Here is a 21,153-nt window from a genome sequence, read left to right on the forward strand (position 1 = left end):
GACACCCCTCGACCGTTTACGCCGGACCCCATCTGCGACCCCCAGACCGCCTGCACACCCCAACGCTCTCCGACATCCCTAGTCTGTGCCCGGGTTGTCTACACCCCACCCTGACCCGCACGCCTAGCTGCGTGGACGCCACCCCATCCAACACAACCAGAGCCTGCATCCCACCCTCCTCGGGAACTTGGGCCCGCCCAGCGTGCCGCGCAGGCGCGTGGAGGCGGGGCGCAGAGCCCGTAGCCCCGCCCCCCAGGACGGCCTGGGAGGCAGAAGGAAGTTTTACCTCCGTGGCAGGCTGACGGCTGGCGAGGAGCGGGGCGACAAGATGAGTGCAGGCTCGGACCCCGTGGTCATCGTCTCTGCGGCGCGGACCGCCATAGGTGAGTGTCTGTGTCCCGGCCTCCGCCCACCTCCCCGGCAGGTGCGCCGAGACCGGGCTCGCGCCGCACGGGAGGGGGTGGCCGGCCGGCCGGCGGCGGACTCCACGGACCTGTGCCTCGCGCCTCGCCCGCGGCCCCGCCCCTCCTGCTGCGATTGGCTCCCTGCCGTAGAGCCACCGCTCTGCCACGCTCACCCATTGGCTGCCTGTGGGACGCGCCCTCTCTCCCGGTCCTTGATTGGCCCGCTCTGCCAAGCACCATCGATCACGCTGTGGTGGTGAGGGGCCGGGAGCTGGTGGTCCCCGCAGGGGCTCGGGGCAGGCTTTGGCCTTCTTCGGCATTGTCCTGCAAGTCCCCATCGCCCTTGCCCGCCCCGGCGACAGCCGTTTCTGTATGGAAAGCATGCGATTCCGTCCTGCTCCTCGGTGATGATGCTCAGTGTGCTCTCGGCTCAGAGGCCGCCCCTCTTCCCCATTCCCTTGCAGGCTCCTTCAATGGTGCCCTGTCTACTGTGCCTGTCCACGACCTCGGGACAGCTGTCATCAAAGAAGTCCTGCAGAGGGCCAAGGTGGCCCCAGAAGAGGTGTCCGAGGTCATATTTGGACACGTTTTGGCGGCAGGTAACTCCTCAGTAACCCCAGGAGAGATCAGGCTCATTAGAAGAAGCAGACCATTTATTTGCACGCGCTCTCTCTCTCCCTCTCTCCCTTCTTCTCTTCCCCCCACCGGACATTTCTTCCTTAGAGTTCCCTCTGCCAGGATTCTCCCTGTCCCTCCTCCTTCCCCCAGCTGAAGTCCCAGCTTCTTTACAAGCTTCTTCCCTGATGGTCCTAGACCACCCATCTCTACCGCCTTTGCATTGTTAGAAGCTAGGCCAGCCTGGTGCATGGGAGAATATGCATAGCCCCCCACATACCCCTGAAACGCCACCCATTCAATCCAGTGTGTGGGGCTGGCACTGTGCCAGCAGCAGGGAGGGTGGCTGGAGTCCATCGGGTACACCCTTGTCCACTTGTCATGAGATTGGCTGTTTCTCATTGTGGGAGCTTCCTCCCTCCCTGGAGGAGGATAGAGAGCCTGAAAATACCTTAGCTTTCCTCTGCTCCCTGCTGGGTTTGTAGACAGTGACTGAAGACTGACCTTCCCTGTTGAGAACTGCCATGGTGCCTGGGTGTGCGGCTCGGTGGTGGAGTGTGTGGTTAGCACGAGTGAGGTCATGAGTTCATGGTCCTGCCACCCCCCCCCCCCCAGTGCTCCCTCGGCATGCATTTGAATTGATTGTAGAGATGATTGTTAGCGTTCAAAACCACCTTCTGCTCTTACTGGGAACATTGCAGATGTGTAGGTTGACTAGCCCACGTCTGAAACACCCGGAGCCAGGGTTGTTTTGACCTCAGATTCCCCTCACCAGGGTTTGCATCATATACATATAAAATGAGGTGCCGTTGTTACCTCTGGTGTCACATTGTTATCTCAAGAAGTCAGGTTCAGCCCATTGTCTTTCATGAGCTACCTGGGACAGCAAAATGCAGAGTAGATGACAGAAAAGGGAGATTTACTTAAACAGTCCGCTCAGTTTACGGCCCCGCCCACTGGGTCTCTAGCACGGTGGTCTGCCGAGTTGTCAAAGTGTGTGAGACCCTTTTCTAGGAGGGAAGCTCCACCCCTGCCTGCTGCCAGGCTCTACCTTCTCCCTTCTCTCTGCATGGGATTCCTAGGGCTCTTCCAGTTTGGGGTTCTGTTTTTCAGTAGTCTGACAGATTGAGGGTGTCTCTAAAACATATCCTCCTCTCTTAGAGCCTGAAGAGATGGCTCAGTGCTGCTGCCCTGCTAGAGGACCTGAGCTCAGTTCCTAGTACCCGCTCGGGGTTATAGCCCCCTTCACCCCAGGTCCAGGGAACCCAGCACCGTCTGCTGGCCCTAACAAGTACCCGACCCGACGCCCTCAAACATACATACATACATACATACATACATACATACATACATACATACACACACACACACACACATACATATTCAGATGAAATATTCATGCATATATATAAATCTTTGGAGGCTGGAGAGATGGCTCAGAGGTTAGGAGTACTGATTACTCTTCAGAGGTCCCGAGTTGAATTCCCAGCAATCACATGGTAGCTCACAACCATCTATAACGAGATTAGTTGCCCTCTTCTGACCTGTAGGAAGAACACTGTATACATAATAAATAAATCTTTAAAAAAAAAACACAAACCTTTGACCAGCCTCAAATTTATTGTGAACCTTCTGCCTTGATTTACAAACTGCTGGGATTACAGGTATGAGCTACTACACCAGCATGGTTTTCTACATACCTTTTATGCACAGATTTCCTCTTTAAGTAGCCCCCCCTTTTCTTTCTACGTTTCTTATGCCAGGCTTCTGGGAGCAAATGCTCTTTGTGTCTGAATTACGCCTTGTGTTCACAGACCTTGTAACTAGCTGGCTGTCACCCTTGGTCTTAATGACTTTTCTTGCCAACTGGGAGGAAAAGTCAGGCCCTCTAGAGATTAAGATCTTGAAGTCGTAAGTGTTGGGAACTTGTGTGTGGAGGAGGAGGCTTCTCGCTGAAACACCTAGGAGCTGTACAAGCTGCCACCTGTCTCAGGTCTAGAGTGGCAGGCAGAGGGACACAGGCATCCATGCGGCTGTGAGAACTTAGCCTGAAGGCATGACAGAGTGGCAGGCTGTCGCACCTGCTGTGCGGCCTGCATCCGAGAATGTAGCGAGGTGGTCGGGATAGATGACACAGAGACCGGTCGGTTGCTTTAAGAAAACTTTATGCTTCCCAAGTCAGCTTAGGAGGAGACCCCAGTCCGCTTAGGAGAGAGCTCTCAGGAGAAGTCTCTCCAAGAAAAAAGAGCTTCCCTTTTTAAGGACTTCTGCCATCCATCTACATAGAATTCTTTCCAGACTTCTCACCCTCCTGGCTGGTGGTTTAATCTCCGGCCCCAGAATCGGGGAGACACCACAGGCGGGACAGGAAGAGGCATCTAGCCGTAGGGGGTGTGAAAGTCATGGTGTTTCAGTGAGCAAGCCCTTATCTGAGCCCTATCAAGAGCTTTATAGCACTGAATTGTTTTCAGTAAACATTACACAGCTGCCTGCTCCCAGGCCTAAGGGGAAGTGGGTTTCTGCTCAAAGTCTGGTGTCCCCACAGCAGGCCATGTCCTGAAGAGCATGTAACCCACGCTTGGACCCTGGTGTTTCCCTTTCTCCTTGATGGCCTAGAGGCTTCTGTGTTCTTTGTTCCAGGCTGTGGGCAGAATCCTACTCGACAAGCCAGTGTGGGTGCTGGGATCCCCTTCTCGGTTCCTGCCTGGAGCTGCCAGATGATCTGCGGCTCGGGCCTCAAAGCCGTGTGCCTGGCAGCCCAGTCCATAGCCATAGGAGACTCCAGCATTGTGGTTGCAGGAGGCATGGAGAACATGAGTAAGGTAAGTGCCGGGGTGCTCGCCCATGCTCGCCTGGGGCGCGTCCTGCTGAGGAGCACAGGGAGGGGAGAGTGACTCAGCGTGGACCTCTGTGTGAGCTCATGATCCTCCAGGCCGAGGAGACATCCTGTGTGAAGCTCAGCCTGTCAGCCAGGCAGGGGAGGCAGGGAGGGTATGGATTTTCTGAGCTGTAGTGTTTAAGTGAACCCACAATGGTTGCTATCCTTGCTGACTATGTAGCTAAGGCTAGCCCGGGACTTCTTATGTAGCCTAGCCTGGCCTTCGGTGCTTGCCTGCCCAGCTCTGCCTCTTGATTACAAGCTATGCCACTGTGCCCAGAAAAACCTTTTAAAATTCTTGCTTATTTTCCAAGTATCCAAAACATTTTTTTAAATTACCTTCCTTACAATTTTAAAACTTTGAGAAAGCTCCTTTTAACAAGCCAAGAGTTATAAACATGTCTATTACAGGAAATTCATTTTGGAACACTAATAAGGATTATTCCATAGGCAGTTAACTTCTGAGAGGTGTCATCCTTAGGAAGTTGACAAGGTCAATAAAGCCACCTGAATCATCCAGATTTATAGCTCAACCCCTCTACCTATTACTAAAGAATAAAAATCAGATAGTCCAGTAAAGGAGCAACTGCTCTTGACTGGTATTCCTACTGATTTTTCGATTGAAGTGAAATAAAATAAATACTTACCATCCACATTACTGTGGAATGGGCAGATGCTCCACATGCAGGTAGAGGTCAGAGGACAACTGCTGGCGTAGAATCTCCTTCCACCAGGTGGGTTATGGGGACTGGACTCAGGTCATCGGACTTGGTACAAGTGCCTGTGTCCACTGAGCCATCTCACTGAAACTCCCTTCCTGTGATTTTCTTTTTTTCCCCTTTTGTTTTCATTCATTCCTTTATTTACTTGGTTTTTCAATACTGGGTTTCTTTGTATAGCCCTGGCTGTCCTGTAACTCCCTTTGTTTGAAGTTGGCCTCACACTCAGAGATCTCCCTGTCTCTGCCCCTCAAGGGGTGGGATTAACAGTGTGCACTATCATGTCCTGCTTATCTTTTCCCCCTTTTACATAGGGTCCTATGTATCTTGGACTGGCCTGGAACTCCCCATGTATTCAAGGTTGGCCTCAATTCACAGAAAATCCATCCATCACTGCCCACACTGGTGCTGGCACTACCTTTTTTGGAGAGATTAATCTAAAGATTCTTTAAACAGAGTGGGACAGTGGAACTCATAAGCTCTGCTGTTTACAATCTCTAATCCATAGTCACAGCTGAGAGTCTTGGGGCAGCTGAACCCTAACAAGTCAGGTAGAGCTGTGTGCACCTGGAGCAGCCTGTTCCTGGACACAGCTCATCAGCCCAGGGGACAGCGCACCCCCAGACACTGTTCTTCTGACCCGGAGCCAGAGCTCAGAACGGTGCACACACAGACAATCAAGACCGTGATCTCACACACAGCGCAGGGACAGAGCTCCACCTCTTCAGATCCCAGGCCAGAGGCCAGCAGGAGCCAGGCTAGCTTGTCCTTGACTTGCTCCCCACTGTGAGGGACAGTGGAGTCACATGGTCAGGAGGGACCCCAGGGACCAGACTTTGTTGATCTCCTAGAGAGTAGAACATGTAAAAGACACCATGGAAGCACGCCCAGCTCCTGCTGTCCGGGAGGCTGAGAAGCCTGTGAGCCCAAAAGTTCAGGAGTAGCCTAGATCCCACAGCAGGTTTTGTCTCAAAACCAACAGAAGAAGGTGGCCGACTTCATGGGGAGCTGAACATGGCCGACTTCATGGGGAGCTGACCTCTCCAGGAGGCTTGTCATCCCAGTCTGTCTCTCCAAGTGCTGTCCTTCAAGCTGGCACTGCAGTGACACACTATCTTCTTCCTGTCGAAGCAGCTCCAGTCTGACCTTGGAAGGCACTGGTCAGAGACCTAGTGAGCTCAGCCACTGCAGAGCCCAGGAAGAGGCAGACCAAAGGCCACAAAGTGTGTGGAGTCCTTCTAGTTGGATGTACTAATGTGCAGACCTGCACCTGCACTGTAGTGTGGTCACATAAGCCAATATGGAGTCAGTGCTGACATTCCCAACTTACAGTTTGAGGGAGAAATAGAAACGAGCAACTTTTTTTTTTTTAAATTTATTTATTTACTATGTATAGAGTGTTCTGTCTGCATGCATGCCTACATGCCAGACGAGGGCATCAGATCTCATTATATGCGGTTGTGAGCCGCCATGCGGGTGATGGGATTGGAACCCGGATCCTCTGGAAGAGCAGCCACTGCTCTTAACCGCTGAGCCATCCTTCCAGCCCCTGAAGAATAGACTCTTAGGAGAAGGCAGGAAGGACTGTTCTGCTGATTCCAAGAGGCCTCAGGCCCTGACCTGGGGAAGCAGGCAGTGGGGAGAAGGGCTTGATGGGTAGATGAAGAGGAGGAAGTTCTGTCCAGACCATTCCGAGGCTGCCTGGGAGCCTAAGGACCCTAAGGAGAGGATGAATGACAAGCAGTCTAACCCTGTTCTTACTTCCTGTTTCCAGGCCCCTCACTTGGCTCACCTGAGAGCAGGAGTCAAGATGGGTGAGATGCCGCTAGCTGACAGCATTCTCTGTGATGGTCTCACAGATGCCTTTCACAACTACCACATGGGCATCACAGGTAAGGCCGATGTGGCTGCCAACACCAGCTTTAGAAGGTTGACAAGAGCAGGTGACCGTGAGGCTGTTAGCATAGGCTCTGAGTCTGGCCATCAAGCTACCATACTGTCCAACATCTGCTTAGCCCCAAATAAACACACAAGACACTGTATTAATTATGAAGCTGTTGGCCTTGCTTGTTTCTTACTGGCTAGCTCTGCCTTAAGTATTTATCCCATAATTGTTAATCTAAGCATTTCTCTTACCGGAGAAGTTTCCAGGCTTCTTATCCCTATGGCAGTTACATCTTGACTTCCTGTGTTTCTCCTACCCAGAGTCCTCCTCGACTCCTAGTCCCACCTATCTTGCTTCCCTATTGGCCATCAGTGCTTTATTGACATATACACAGGACTTCTCCCATCATCTCCTCTTTTCTGTCTAAACAAACAGAAAGGTCTTAAACTTTTTTTTTTTTTTTTTTTTTGGTTTTTCGAGACAGGGTTTCTCTGTATTGTTTTGGAGGCTGTCCTGGAACTCGCTCTGTAGACCAGGCTGACCTCGAACTCACAGAAATCCACCTGCCTCTGCCTCCCGAGTGAAAGGTCTTAAACTTTAACATAGACAAATTATATATAACAGAACAGTAATCAAGTGAGAACACAGTTACAATATTTGGTCTATCAACATTCAGCAAGATTTAAAGAAAATATCATCTATCACATCCTTGTGAGTCCAAAGTTCTATATGTAGCTTATCTTTTATCATAACTAAGGAAAACTATAATTATCTGCCATCAACTCCATCAAAGACCACAGAAGGATAATATATAAACACTAGGATTGACAGAGACATCTTGCTGCCTGGACAGTCACCTGAAGTTTCTCTGTAACGTTGGGGCATCCACCTTCAGCCCATAAGCCACATTGTGTCCAGAAGATTTCTCAGCAAAGCAGGAAATTTCAAACTGTCCATCTGCATTGGCAGTCTGTCAGTCATTTTTCTGTGTCCTGCAGAAAGTCTCGTAGACTCTTCCATTAATCAGGAACCCTGAAGGACTGTTTGAGTTCAGTATCCACTTTCCTGTGGGTCCTGCATGTCCAGTTTATACAGCAACAGTCAAGCAGTCTAGGCAAGAGTAGTTTCTTGCCCAAATGGCTAATCTTCCATGTTGAAAGCAAACTCCATAACGAGTTTCTTTGATGCCCATCTTCCTCTCAGACATAATTGGTGCTGCCAGGAGCACACATTTCTCATTGTCAAGAAAAACCCTAAACCATTTTAAATGCCATTTTCTGAAGGTCTTTGAAAGGTTTGAAGACTGTCTATCTCAAATATATCTCTGTATATCTAGAAAACCTATCTTACTTAACTATAAGTCCTGACTATTATAAGTAACTATCTATAATCTGTATTTAATTAAGTATTGTTTTAAAGATCAGTATAAACACAATACTTAATCAAGAGGAGAAATATCCATATCACAAAATTGACCTTGAATTTGTATCAATAAATGAAAAACCATACCCATACCATAATTCCCCTTTTTATCATTAAAAAGAGATTGTCTGTGATCATTAGCCTACTATAAACAACCCCATTTAAATGAAAACAAAGATTTATAAACAAGATGGGAATTAGGACGTCGCTCATTCCAAACTGCTTCGTGCTGGAAGGGGGCGCTGTTCATACCATGGGGATCATGACAAAACTTAAAAACCAGTATAAGTCCTTATTTTCATGGTCTGTAAGGCTCTATCATCTTAGCTGTTTTAGATTTTGAATCACTTGGCCCATTGCTTCTGTGGGTCTTGGTTCATCAAACCACAGAAACCTGGAAGGAATCCTCAGCTTTTCATTTTCTGTAGAAACATAAACAAAAACTCCTCTCCCAAGTAACATTGTTATACTTAAATTTTGAAGTCAAGTCATTTTCAAAAGATAGAAGTTGGATTAATTGAGCAGCATTTATAATCAAGTGTACTTTAGCAGTTATTCCTTCCTGAGCAATCAAAAAACTGAAAACCACAATAGCATACAGTATCCAGACTTTCTGTGTATTTTCCATCTTTACGTGGTTTATTTATTTATCTATATTATTACTGTATTTCTTTTACTTTTATTTCTTTATTTATTTCTCTGAGACAGGGTTTCTCTTTGGAAATCTGCCTGCCTCTGCAGCAATCCTACCGGCTTGCGCCACCACAGCCGGCTTCTCTATTTACCACTATGCAGTTTCTTTTTCTCTCTCAATTTTACATATATTTTTTAAACACACTGTAAAACTTTAGAGGTTTTTCTTTATCCAAGTCTGACTTTACTGTAAATCTTTATGTTTTTCTGGCCACGTGTCTAATCTGTTAAAACCTCGGCTATTTAAACTGCAGTTTTTCCAAGATGGCTGTACATGCACACCTCTCATTCGCTAGCAGAGCCTCTTAAAAGAACCTTGTTTTTTTTTTTTTTTTTTTATGCTGAGTCAGGAAGACTCCCTTAAGCAAGCCACGTGAGTCTCTGCTTGTCGCTAGCAAAATAGAGCCCACCTGAGAAAATGCTGCTACCAAGAAGCTGTGCTTCTCTCCGTTCTTTTGTTTCTAAAATTCCTTTAAAGCTTTTGTCATTCTATGTGAAAATTCATGACCCCACTCCTGACACCATTATGTAAAGAGAAAGAGCCTTCTTGCCAGTTTGGTTCCAGAGCCGCATCAGTCCCAAATAAACACACAGGAGGCTATATTAATTATGAAGCTGTTGGCCTTGCTTGTTTCTTACTGGCTAGCTCTGCCTTAAGTAATTACCCCATAATTGTTAATCTAAGCATTTCTCTTACCGGAGCAAAGTTTCCAGGCTTCTTATCCCTATGGCAGTTACATCTTGACTTCCTGTGTTTCTCCTACCCAGAGTCCTCCTCGACTCCTAGTCCCACCTATCTTGCTTCCCTATTGGCCAACAGTGCTTTATTGACATATACACAGGACTTCCCCCATCACTCATATGTACATAGACATACATACAAGTAAAACACTCAGGCATTAAATGAAATAAATAAATTTAAAAAAAAGTTTCAGCCCGGAATTGGTGGTGCATGCCTTTAATTCCCAGCACTGGGGAGGCAGAGGCAGAGGCAGGCAGATCTCTGTGAGTTCGAGGCCAACCTGGGCTAAAAAGCTATACAGAGAAACATTGTCTTGAAATTAAAAAAAAAAATAATAATAATAATTAAAAAAGAATGTTAGGAACAAGTAAATCAGTACTCTGTACTTGTGCATCCTTGGCGTCAGAATGTTAGGGTTCTTCTGGGTCGGCTCCTCATTTCATCAAATAAGGAAGCAGAGCCCACAGATACTGGCCTGTAAGAGAGGTGCTAGCAAAAAAAGCTAGTTCTTCTGGTGACACAGTTGTGTATCAGTCATGTGTCTAGGTCAGCAGTTCTCAGCCTGTGGGTCGTGACCCCTTTGGGTGACAGAAAGACCCTTTCATAGGTGTACCCTAAGATCATCTACATATCAGATATTTACATTATGATTCATAATAACAAAATTACAGTTATGGAGTAGCAACACGAATAATTTTATGGTTGGGGGTCACCACAACATGAGGAGCTGTATGAAAGGGCTGCAGCATTAAGAAGGTTAAGAACCACTGGTCCTTGTGTCCTGTGAAGCAACTGGAAAACCAATACTTTGACCATATATAAATGTCACTTAGCAGAAGGAACATTTGAGTTAAATAAACCCTGAGCGGTGAATCAGCTTGTTGAGAAGCTGGCAGCAATGGCTAAGGTTAATGAGAAGTGTGAGTCTTGGGAATAGGATAACAGGGAAAGGCTGCAGTGTAAGCAGAAGAGACACTGTATGCAAATGCAAGGAGGTCTCGGGACTGTGTCAGACCGGGGCTCGGGCTTCTGCTCGGTGAGAGCACCAGCAGACCACGGGGGTGTCGTGAGTCTCGGGACTGTGTCAGACCGGGACTCGGGCTTCTGCTCGGTCAGAGCACCAGCAGACCACGGGGGTGTCGTGAGTCTAGCCTGGATCTTAGCCACCCCAGTGTCCAGCCAGTTCCTCAGACCACCTGCCTGAACATCACCAAGATGTCGTTAAAAATTCAGACTCTGAAGCTAGGGGTCTAGTTTCATGTTAGAACACTTGTTTAGCATGTGCAGAGTCCTGGGCTCCCCAAAACAAACAAAAAAAGACATGTAGAAACTTATCTCAAGGGCCTCAAGCATAACCGAGTACCAAGATAAACTGGTCATCACCTGTGTCGACACACCGTTTCAGTGAGGAAACGTAAGGCCGTGTGATGGAAGAGAACGGTCCCTGCTCTTCAGAGATACGTAACCATGGGCTAGAGAGCTGGCTCAGTGTTTAAAAGTGCTTGCTGCACTGACAGGCCCAGAGTTCGGGGCCAGCAATCATGTCAGGTGGCTCATGTTCTGGCCTCAGGCAGCTGCACACTTGGGCACATACAGACACACAGAGATCAAATAAATGATATTATCAAACTTAAGGAGCACAGGTAGTCTGAACAGTGGCCCACAACTCACAGAGACCCCCTGCCTAGCTGTGTGCCATCAGACCCAGCAAACTCTTAAGTCTCATTGTGACAAAAGGTAAGGTTTGGAGACAAGCCAAGAAATAGTACTAATGTTAAATTTCCTGGCTTAAAATTGTAAAAAGAGGCCGGGCGGTGGTGGCGCACGCCTTTAATCCCAGCACTCGGGAGGCAGAGGCAGGCGGATCTCTGTGAGGTCGAGACCAGCCTGGACTACCAAGGGAGTTCCAGGACAGCCTCCAAAGCCACAGAGAAACCCTGTCTCGAAAAAAAACAAAAAAAAAAGAAAATTGTAAAAAGAGAGAGAGAGAAACCCTGCCATGGTTCCCTCCTTCCACCACGTTCATCCCAAGGGTCAAGCTCAAGCCGTCACGCTTGGCAGCAAACATCTTCAAACTGTCAGTTATCCTCGGAGAGAGAAACCTGTGAACTTCTACTTCCTAGAAGGTTCATGTAGCCAGGCAGTGGTGGCGCAAGCCTTTAATCCAGCACTCGGGAGGCAGAGGCAGGCGGATCTCTGTGAGTTCGAGGCCAGCCTGGTCTACAGGGTGAGTTCCAGGACAGCCTCCAAAACAATACAGAGAAACCCTGTCTTGAAAAACCAAAAAAAAAAAAAAAATCACTCAGGCTGCAAAAAGCCGGGCGTTGGCGGTGCACGCCTTTAATCCCAGCACTCGGGAGGCAGAGGCAGGCAGATCTCTGTGAGTTCGAGACCAGCCTGGACTACCAATCGAGTTCCAGGACAGCCTCCAAAGCCACAGAGAAACCCTGTCTCGAAAAACCAAAAAAAAAAAAAAAAAAGGTTCATATAGACAGGGTTAGCTAATGAGGTAACAGCAGTATCAGTGGTCAATCTGGATACAGACTTAATGTGAGGAGCTTGAGCTCCCAACACCCAGCTCATGAATATGATGTTTTTGCCTTTTCTTCTCCTCAGCTGAGAATGTGGCCAAAAAATGGCAAGTGAGTAGAGAAGCCCAGGACAAGGTTGCAGTTGTGTCCCAGAACAGGGCAGAGCATGCCCAGAAGGCTGGCCACTTTGACAAGGAGATTGTGCCGGTGTTGGTGTCTTCCAGGAAAGGTGAGAATGGAGGCCACTGTAGACATGAGCCTGTCCGCAGATATGAAAACCCAGTAGCACCCGCAAGGATGGTGTGTAGGCTGTTTGTGAACTCTGGTCCTTCCAAGTTGTGAAGATGTAGGCTTTATACGTCTGACTGTGAGTGCAGATGGTGATGTGTTCTTTTGAGACATGCTCCTGCTGTGTAGCCCTGGATGGACTACAGCTCATTATGTGGACAGGCTGGAAAACAGTCTACACGGGATATGGTCACACGGGAAACCATCATCTTCAAAGAGTTCACAGCTGCAGTGTATAACCGTGGGTTCCATGAGGAGTGGAGCATTAGTATGTGGTTGTCACAGCTTTCCAAGCCTTTCGGGAATGGCATCTGTGCTGCAGAGTTGATCCCATGTGTCTTACTCTCTCGTTATGAAGGGAGCGCTTTTTAAAAAGATTTATTTTACCTTCATGTGTGTGCATGTCTGTCTGTATCTGTGAGTATATGTACACGTGTGTGGACACCCATGGGGGTGTCTGAAGGCCTTGGATCCCTAGGAGTTGGAGTTACAGGTACTTAGGAGCTGCTGGAGGTAGGTGCAAATTCTGGTCATCATGATTGAACAGCAAGCAATCTTAAAGACTGAACAGTCTCTCCAGTTGCTAAGGAGGCATCCTGTTAGGTCACTGTCCATGGTCTGAAGCAGAGTCTGAGACAGCTCCTTTGTCAATAACTGACATTCATGCCCAGCTCAGAGGTGGGCGGTTCCACTCCTGTTCTACTCAGTTGTAGCCAGCCAGTCAGTTGAGCAGTGACTCAAAGCCATGTGCATAGCCTGTCCCTAGGAAGGCCTGTGGATTTGGGACACAGCAAGACGGCCTCACAAGAGTTCCCATGGAACAGCATGCAGTAATTCTAGGAGTTTCCTACTGGAATGAAGTGGGTAAATGTGAATAAACCTTTCTTCCAAATGCAAATCCTCTTGTTTGAGAAGTCCCGGGGCTGCCTTCTCTGTATTCATCTGGAAAATGCTTTTATTTTCTCCAGGTTCTACTGAAATGAAAATTGATGAGTTTCCTCGCCATGGGAGTAACATGGAAGCCGTGGCCAAGCTAAAACCTTACTTTCTTTCTGATGGGACAGGAACAGTCACCCCAGCTAATGCATCAGGTTCGATCTCAGAAGGGCATTGATGGAAGTACTGACTCTGGTGAGGTCTACCCAGTGAATATGTCTTTCTACACAAAAGTATGGGTTTAGGGGGAAAGCATATAGCTTCTATATGCTTGATTATTTAATCTATGCTTAATGAAGAGATTTGCCTTCTTGACATCTAGATTAAATTTATAGGTGAAAAGAATAAAATTAAAACTACGAAGTTGTTTGGGCAATAGTAGTCCACACCTTTTTTTTTTTTTTTTTTTTTTTTTTTTGGTATTTACGAGACAGGGTTTCTCTGTATTGTTTTGGAGGCTTTCAGTCCAGTCACAGAGATCCGCCTGCCTCTGCCTCCCGAGTGCTGGGATTAAAGGCGTGTGCCACCACCGCCCGGCTCACACCTTTAATCCTAATACTCTGTGAGTTCAAGGCCAACCTGATCTATAGATTGAGTTCAGGACATCCAGAGCTACACAGAAACCCTGTCTGGGGTAGTAGAGGGAATCTGAAATTCCAGGCATGCTGAGGCACTCCTTTAACCCCAGCATTGCACCAGAGTTCTATGAGGTTGAAGCAAGGACTTCAGAGTTTACTGTCCTTCATACTTTTCCAGTTCCCAGTATCTGGGAGTGAGGCCTAGGCTTATTTCTTTAGTTTCCTTCCATCTCCCCTCCCCAAAAGCAAGAATGGTCAATATCATATTCTAGACTTGATCTTTACCCTTTCCTTGTGTGTATGTGTTTTTTGTTTTGTTTTGTTTTTGAAAGACCTCGGCATCAAAGCGCCGGGCACTGAACCGAACCCTCTGCCCAAGAACCAGGGCCAGACCACTGGCTGCAAATGCAAGAGGTGATTTATTGAGTACACAGGCGCCTGCGGATGCTACTGCAACTCGGGTGCAGAGCATACCGGGCTTGCAGGGAGTACAATATTTATAGAGTTTTAATGGTTACATAAGTGACAGGCATTTCATTGGCTCATCTTGGGGGCAGGGGTAGTTCCCACGGACTAAGTTTCCTGGTATTACTTTATGAAAGACCCCGGCATGCTTCAGCAATTATTATCCGGGTCCCATGACTACTATGGTGATCATAGACACAACTGGGGGCAAGGGTAGTTGCCAAGGACTAGGTGTCCTGGTATTGCCACATAAAAGACCCTGGCACGCTTCAGCAATTATTATCCGGGTCCCATGCCTGCTCTGGTGATCATAGATCCTGTTTGACATCCTGCCAGCTGGGTGAGGTACCTGGTCTGGGTTTCTTTCATTAGGCAACAGCCTGGCCTTGCTTTTCTTTTCCTAGGGGGTCCTGGGTAGGGGTCTTTCATTTTTTGTGACAGAGTTTCTCTGTGTAACAGCCCTGGCTGTCTTAGAACTAGCTCTGTATACTAGGTTGGCCTTGAACTCAGAGATCTGCCTGCTTTTTCCTCCCTAGGATTAGGACTAAAGGCATAGGCCACCACCACTCAGCAACCTTGACCATTTCTAAGTACACTGAGAAGTCTGATGAATCCCAGCAAATGACGTTGCCAACTTGTTAGTAGTTTAATGCTTTCAGGTAGAAAAGGTGTGGCCCTGGGTATGTACGTGATGTAAAGAGCACTGTAAAAACCAAGTCACTTGTTCACAGGAATAAACGATGGTGCCGCTGCTGTGGTTCTTATGAAGAAGGCAGAAGCCGAGAGTCGGATGCTGAAACCTTTAGCAAGAATAGTTTCGTGGTCACAAGCTGGTGTGGAGCCTTCCATTATGGGAGCAGGACCAATTCCAGCCATAAAGCAAGCTGTAAGTCTTACTCTGTAGCCTTTCAGCTGTTTGGTTTGTTTGTCTGTTTGTGGCAGATTTCTGTGTAGCTCAGGCTGCCTTCAAACCTACTGTGTAGCTTAGGACAACCTTGAACAACCTTAGACTCATGGGCCTTCAGCCTCTTTTCCCAACTCCTGAGATCACAGGTCTGTACCTCCATATCTGTCTGCCTTAACTTTGTGACCTCATCCCTGCCTTTGGTGATGTTCTGAGGGCAGCTAACTGCAGCTCTGCACAAGCTCTTCTTAAACTCTCCCCTTCACTCTGAAGTATAAGGACATGCTTGATTCTGTTACTGCTAACAGCTTTTATTGTTTGCTTTTTGTAAAAACAGTATATTCCCCAGGTCTTAACTGAATTTAGTTCCCTCCCTAACATTTGGGTCACGTATTTGTCTAAGTACTGTGTCTTTGGGTTTGTGTGAAGGCAGAGGACACATTGTTGTTCCATCTTTTAAAAAAAGAAAGAAAATCAGGCTGGAGAGATGGCTCAGAGGTTAAGAGCACTGACTGCTCTTCCAGAGGACCTAAGTTCTGTTCCCACATGGTGATTCACAATCATCTATAATGAGATCTGGTGCCCTCTTCTGGTGTGCAGGCATACATGGAGGCAGATTACTATATACATAATAAATAAGTCTTAAAAAAAAAAAAAGCAAGGTGGTGGTTCATGCCTTTAATCCCAGCACTTGGGAGGCAAAGACAAGTGAATCTCTGTGAGTTTGAGGTCAGCCTGGTCTATAGAGTGAGCTCCAGAACAGCCAGGGCTATACAGAGAAACTCTGTATTGAAAAACAAAATTAAAAAAAAAAGCCCAACCTACATATATGGAGAAAAGGCTCAGTAGTTAAGAGTACTGGCTGCTCTTCCAGGAGACCTGGCTTCAATTCCCAGCACCCACGTGGAAGCTCACAACTGTCTGTTAACTAGTCCCTAGAGATCTCAGGCCTTCTTCGAAAATCCATAGGTACCAGGCATGTGTTTGGTGTACTTACATACATACAGGCAAAACACTCACAAAAAATAAATAATTTTGAACATATTTTTTAAAGCCTGTGTGTGTGACTGTGTGAGCATTGAGAGCCAGGCTCATCCAAGGCTTCTCAGATGCCCAGTTGACAGGATAAAGGGAACCTAGTTTTGTGTCCTTGCCCAGGGACACATGTGGCAAGATCTAGTTTGGAGCTGGAGTCAAGACCTTGAAGGAATTAAAAATTCAATTCCTGCAAACTTGCTTTTTCCCCTGAAGAAACTCGAATTATCAGTCCCAAGGCCATCGTGTGCTCAGTGTTCTTTCTCCTTGTGCAACATCGCTTGGTTAACTTCCTGCTGACCTTGGTTTTATTGTCCCATTTCTCCCCTAGGAACTGTATATAAAGTGCTGCACTTACTAGAAAGCTTGCTCAGCATAAGACATAGCTTGTGTAAGACATGCTGGCCTCAGCTTTCCTGTCTTCTTACCTCCTGGTGACCTGATCTAGGACCCTGTCAGTGTGTGTGTGTGTGTGTGTGTGTGTGTGTGTGAGACTCTGTGTCACTGTGTGTGTGTGTGTGACTCTGTCACTGTGTGTGTGTGTGTGTGTGTGTGTGTGTGTAGGCTTGGTACATATGTGGGAGTCGGAGGACAACTTGTAGGAGTTGTTCTTGCCTTATACTTGTGGGACCTGGAGAACTCAGGAGTAAGGCCTGACATGAAGCGTTTTTATTCACTGAACCAACTCACAGTTCCCTTCCTCTGTGTTTGTGAGACAGTCTCACAGTGGTCTGAAATTTTCCAGTCAGGCTAATTGGCCGTTTGGCCCGGCGATCTGCCCACCTCAGCCTTCCCAGCAGTGTGATCACAGGTGAACCACCATGCCTCATGGTTCTTGTTTGTTCCTGTTGTTTGTGAAGACAGGCTTTCTCAGTGTAGCCCTGGCTGTCCTGAAACTCGCTTTGTAGACTAGGCTCGACTTCAGCTCACAGAGATCCACCTGCCTTTGTGTATGTTGGAATTAAAGGGGTACAGCACCACCACCCAGTACCTTCTTTTTTCCTGTGTGGGTTCCAGGAATTGACCTCAGGACATTTGCACTTCACCTACTGAACCTTTTCTCCAGCCCCAGGTCATTTATTTTTCATTTTATTTTAAATGAATGGGTGTTTTGCTTGTATATATGTCTGCAAACCTCTTGTGTGCCAGTGGAGGTGTCGGAACCCCTGGGACTGGAGTTACAGACTGTATTATGAGCCCCCACGAGAGTGTTGGGAACCAATCACAGGTCATCTGGAAGAGCTGAGCCCTTTCTCCAGCCCCTAGATTTTTTAAAAATCTGATCCGAGTGTGGTGTGTTACCTGCACATAACAGATGCTGTTTGTTTCATATTTAGGACAGCTTAGACCTTCTACAGTAAGGGGAATTTATTACTGGTGTTGAGACTGGAACTACTCTATATAAATATAGCCACTGTCCTGCCTGAGCTTCTGAGGTGCTGACATTACAGGTGTGTGTATGACCATAGAGACCACCATCTGCCTTTGAATGGAGTCAGCTTCGCCCAGGGGAAATGTTTGTCCAGGAGCCCAGATAGGAACAGTCCATACTGACAGAGGTTTCAGGTGGGGTTTTATTATGCAGGCTAACTGTAGCCTCTACAAGCCTCTACAGCCCTTGGTTTACAGACAGAACCCACCATGGTACACCTAACTTCTTAGGCAGTTTCCTAAGAGATGTGTTTTGTTTTGTTTTAAATATTTTATTTATTTATTTATTTATTTTTTGGGGGGGGGGTTTCGAGACAGGGTTTATCTGTATTGTTTTGGAGCCTGTCCTGGAACTCACTCAGTAGACCAGGCTGGTCTCGAACTCACAGTGATCCGCCTGTCTCTGCCTCCCAAGTGCTGGGATTAAAGGCGTGCGCCACCAACGCCTGGCTAATATTTTATTTATTTATTGTGTATACAGCCTTCTGCCTGCATGCCAGGAGAGGGCACCAGATCTCATTCAAGGTGGTTGTGAGCCACCATGTGGTTGCCGGGAATTGAACTCAGGACCTCTGGAAGAACAGTCAGTATTCTTAACTGCTGAGCCATCTCTCCAGCCCCCAAGAGATGTGTTTTTGAGGGGTATATTACATGTATCATGCACACTGTTTCTTCCTTTTTAATCATTGTGTGTGCAAGCATGCAGTTGCACATGGAGGCCACAAGAGGGCATGTGATGCCATAGAGCTGGAGTTCCAGGGATCTGTAAGCCATCCAACATGAGTGCTGGAGTCTGAAGTCTCATTCTCATGATAGAGCAGCAAGTATTCTTTGCCACTGAACCAGCTTCCAGACCTCATGTATATACCTTTATGTTAGTAATGAATGATTTGACTTTGGTTTGTCTTTCCTGTAGGTTGCAAAAGCAGGCTGGTCCCTGGAGGATGTTGACCTGTATGAAATCAATGAAGCCTTTGCAGCTGTGTCTGTTGCAATAGCTAAAGAACTTGGATTAAACCCTGAGAAGGTAACCAGAATGAATTTGTGAACTTGCACAATCCGTGTTTAAGGCTGTAAAAAGCAAAGGATGAGGTTATTTCCCAGGACCAGTAACCTTGGCAAGAGATGAACAAATACTAGTTAAGTTTCAGTTGACTCATTTGTTATTTTCCACGGCAAGAACTGAGTATGCTGATTCACAATGAATAGGACATTCTAGAAACAAGGGAATCAGCAGGTGTCACAGGCAGTGTTTACTCCTCAGCTTTACAAGGGCACTTGAAGGGGGGGTTGCCAGCATAACATCGAGAGGAACAGGATAAACTGGGGTGTTGGCCTGTGTCCACAGAAGCCTGACTGACAGACCCTCTCCTTCCCTGTAGGTCAACATCAATGGAGGAGCCATTGCCTTGGGCCATCCCCTGGGAGCATCTGGCTGCAGGATTCTAGTGACCTTGTTACACAGCCTTGAGAGGATGGGCGGGACTCGTGGTGTGGCAGCCCTGTGCATTGGGGGTGGCATGGGGATAGCTATGTGTGTTCAGAGAGGGTGACCTGCCCGACAGCCATCACCCTCGAATGGTTCTTGTTAAATGTGAAACACTAGCTAGTATGTGAAATCAGAGGACCAAAGTGAGGACAGGAACCCAGGTGGACAGCTCGCTGTACTTTAATGTGAGATACCCAAGGCTAAGACATTGCAACCTCACACTGCTATAAATAAAAGGGAAATCCAGTCAGTCATCAAGGGCTCCAGAGTGAACCGCATTTCCATAACTAAGCATCTTTAGTTTCTGGGTGTAATGTTCTCTGATCATTGTTTTGTTTTTGAGACAGGGCCTCACCATGTAGCCTTGAAATTGTTTGGTAGACCAGGCTGGCTTTGAACTCCTAGAGATCCACCTGCCTCTGCCTCCTGAGCACTGGAATTAAAGGTGTGTGCCATTATGCCTGGACCCCAAAATGACCCATTTGAATACTGGTGATTGGGGCTTCTGTTGCAAACTTCAGGCTCTTCACTTTATATTGGTTCTAATGCCCCTGCTTGCTTGTTGTCTGATGGTTTCCCATTGATCAAATCAAGACCAATCTTGTAATGGTGAAAATGTGACTCGATGACCAAGCTGATGTAGTGTGTTCCAGCTATTCTAGACCAGAAGGCTGCGGGACTTCTAACAAGTATGCCCCTGAGAGCAGGAAAGTGAGCAGCAGGCAGTTTTGATGTGTTTATTTCTCTTTGTTCTTACTGGATAGGATGTTACCTGCTTCAAATTCCTGCCTTGACTTCCCCAAAATGATGGACTATAACCTTGAACTGTGAGCCAAGTAAACTCTTTCCTCTCTTATGTTGCTTTTGTCTGTGACTTTTTCTTGGGAGGCGGGGGATTACGAGACAAGGTTTCTCTGTATTGTTTTGGAGGCTGTCGGTCCAGCCCGGCCTCGAACTCACAGAGATCCGCCTGCCTCTGCCTCCGAGTGCTGGGATTAAAGGCGTGTGCCACCACTGCCCTGCTTGTCTGTGATTTTTATCATGACAAGAGAAACAAAGCTAGAACATAAGAACGCACTAAGGACAGGCAGCATGAACAGCAAAACCATAATTTACAATATGTAACTGCGAAGTACAGCCAAGGACTCCTGGAGCAGTTGGGGGCAGGTTGGGCAAGCAGAGTTCATTTATTAGAGATATTTCTAACAAGCCTCTATGTTCCTCAGATGACCCTGCTAAGAGGTAGTCACACACCCTGTGGCAATCTTAAGCAAAATGTAATAGAGACGGATTCCAAAAGTCAGTTATTGAAGCCATGTGTCACAGCTGCATGATTGGTCAGCAGTCCCCTAAGAGTAAAAATGCCTTCCCCTGAGTGATGTTACAGCAGCTGTAGTCAGTGCAGTCACCGCTAATGGGACTACAAACAAGATGCTTTGCACTAGCCTGCACAGTGGCTTGTAACATACAGTTTTCGGTGGAAGTATAAAGCCGGTAGGTGGCACACATGGCACACACCTACAATCCCAGCACTCGAGAGGTGGAGGCAGGCCCAGTCCAAAGAGCCAGTTCCAGGATAGCCAGCACTACACAGAGAAACCCTGTCTCAAAAAAAGACACAGAAAAAAGAAGCAAAGCAGTTACACACAGTATCTGACACTTGATAAGTAGTGTACTGCTTTTGTTTTACATCATTTTTCTAGCTTGTGACATGAGGCCTCTGTGCTGATCACAACTCCTAGGCTTTAATAATCTACCTGGTTTAGACACCTGAAGCTAAGACAGCGTTCCTGACTGAACTAATCATTATTATTACTTGTTTGTTTTCACTTTTTTGAGACAAGGTTTCTCTGTGTACCCCTGACTGTTAGGGAACTTACTTTGTAGACCAAGTTAGCCTCGAACTCACAGAGCTCTGCCTGTCTCTGCCTCCTGAGTGCTGAGATAAAGGTGTGTGCCACCACTGTCCGGCATGACAAATCATTATTTTAGACTATGCTCCTATCTAGCCAGCCACTACAGGCCAGAAACATGCTCTGCCTCTACCTCAGGAACTTGCCGAATGGCTGTACAAGAATTTAGCAGAGGGGCTGGAGAGATGGCTCAGAGGTTAAGAGCACTGGCTGCTCTTCCAGAGG

General features: G+C 47.2%; 1 protein-coding gene across 1 annotated transcript; it reads left to right on the forward strand.

The window, feature by feature from the left end:
- The first annotated feature begins 233 nt into the window (after nt 1-233).
- LOC121132796 (acetyl-CoA acetyltransferase, cytosolic) lies at nt 234-19,871 on the forward strand. Its single transcript, XM_040728104.1, has 9 exons — nt 234-383; nt 869-1,003; nt 3,660-3,841; nt 6,391-6,508; nt 11,975-12,118; nt 13,146-13,268; nt 14,888-15,042; nt 18,443-18,553; nt 18,909-19,871. The coding sequence occupies exons 1-9, from the start codon at nt 329-331 to the stop codon at nt 19,077-19,079; spliced, it is 1,194 nt and encodes a 397-aa protein (XP_040584038.1). The 5' UTR covers nt 234-328; the 3' UTR covers nt 19,080-19,871.
- The last annotated feature ends 1,282 nt before the right edge of the window (nt 19,872-21,153 follow it).

This window comes from Mesocricetus auratus, unplaced genomic scaffold, assembly GCF_017639785.1.
Source record: "Mesocricetus auratus isolate SY011 unplaced genomic scaffold, BCM_Maur_2.0 Super-Scaffold_100018, whole genome shotgun sequence".
In the NCBI taxonomy this organism is placed as follows: Eukaryota; Metazoa; Chordata; class Mammalia; order Rodentia; family Cricetidae; genus Mesocricetus; species Mesocricetus auratus.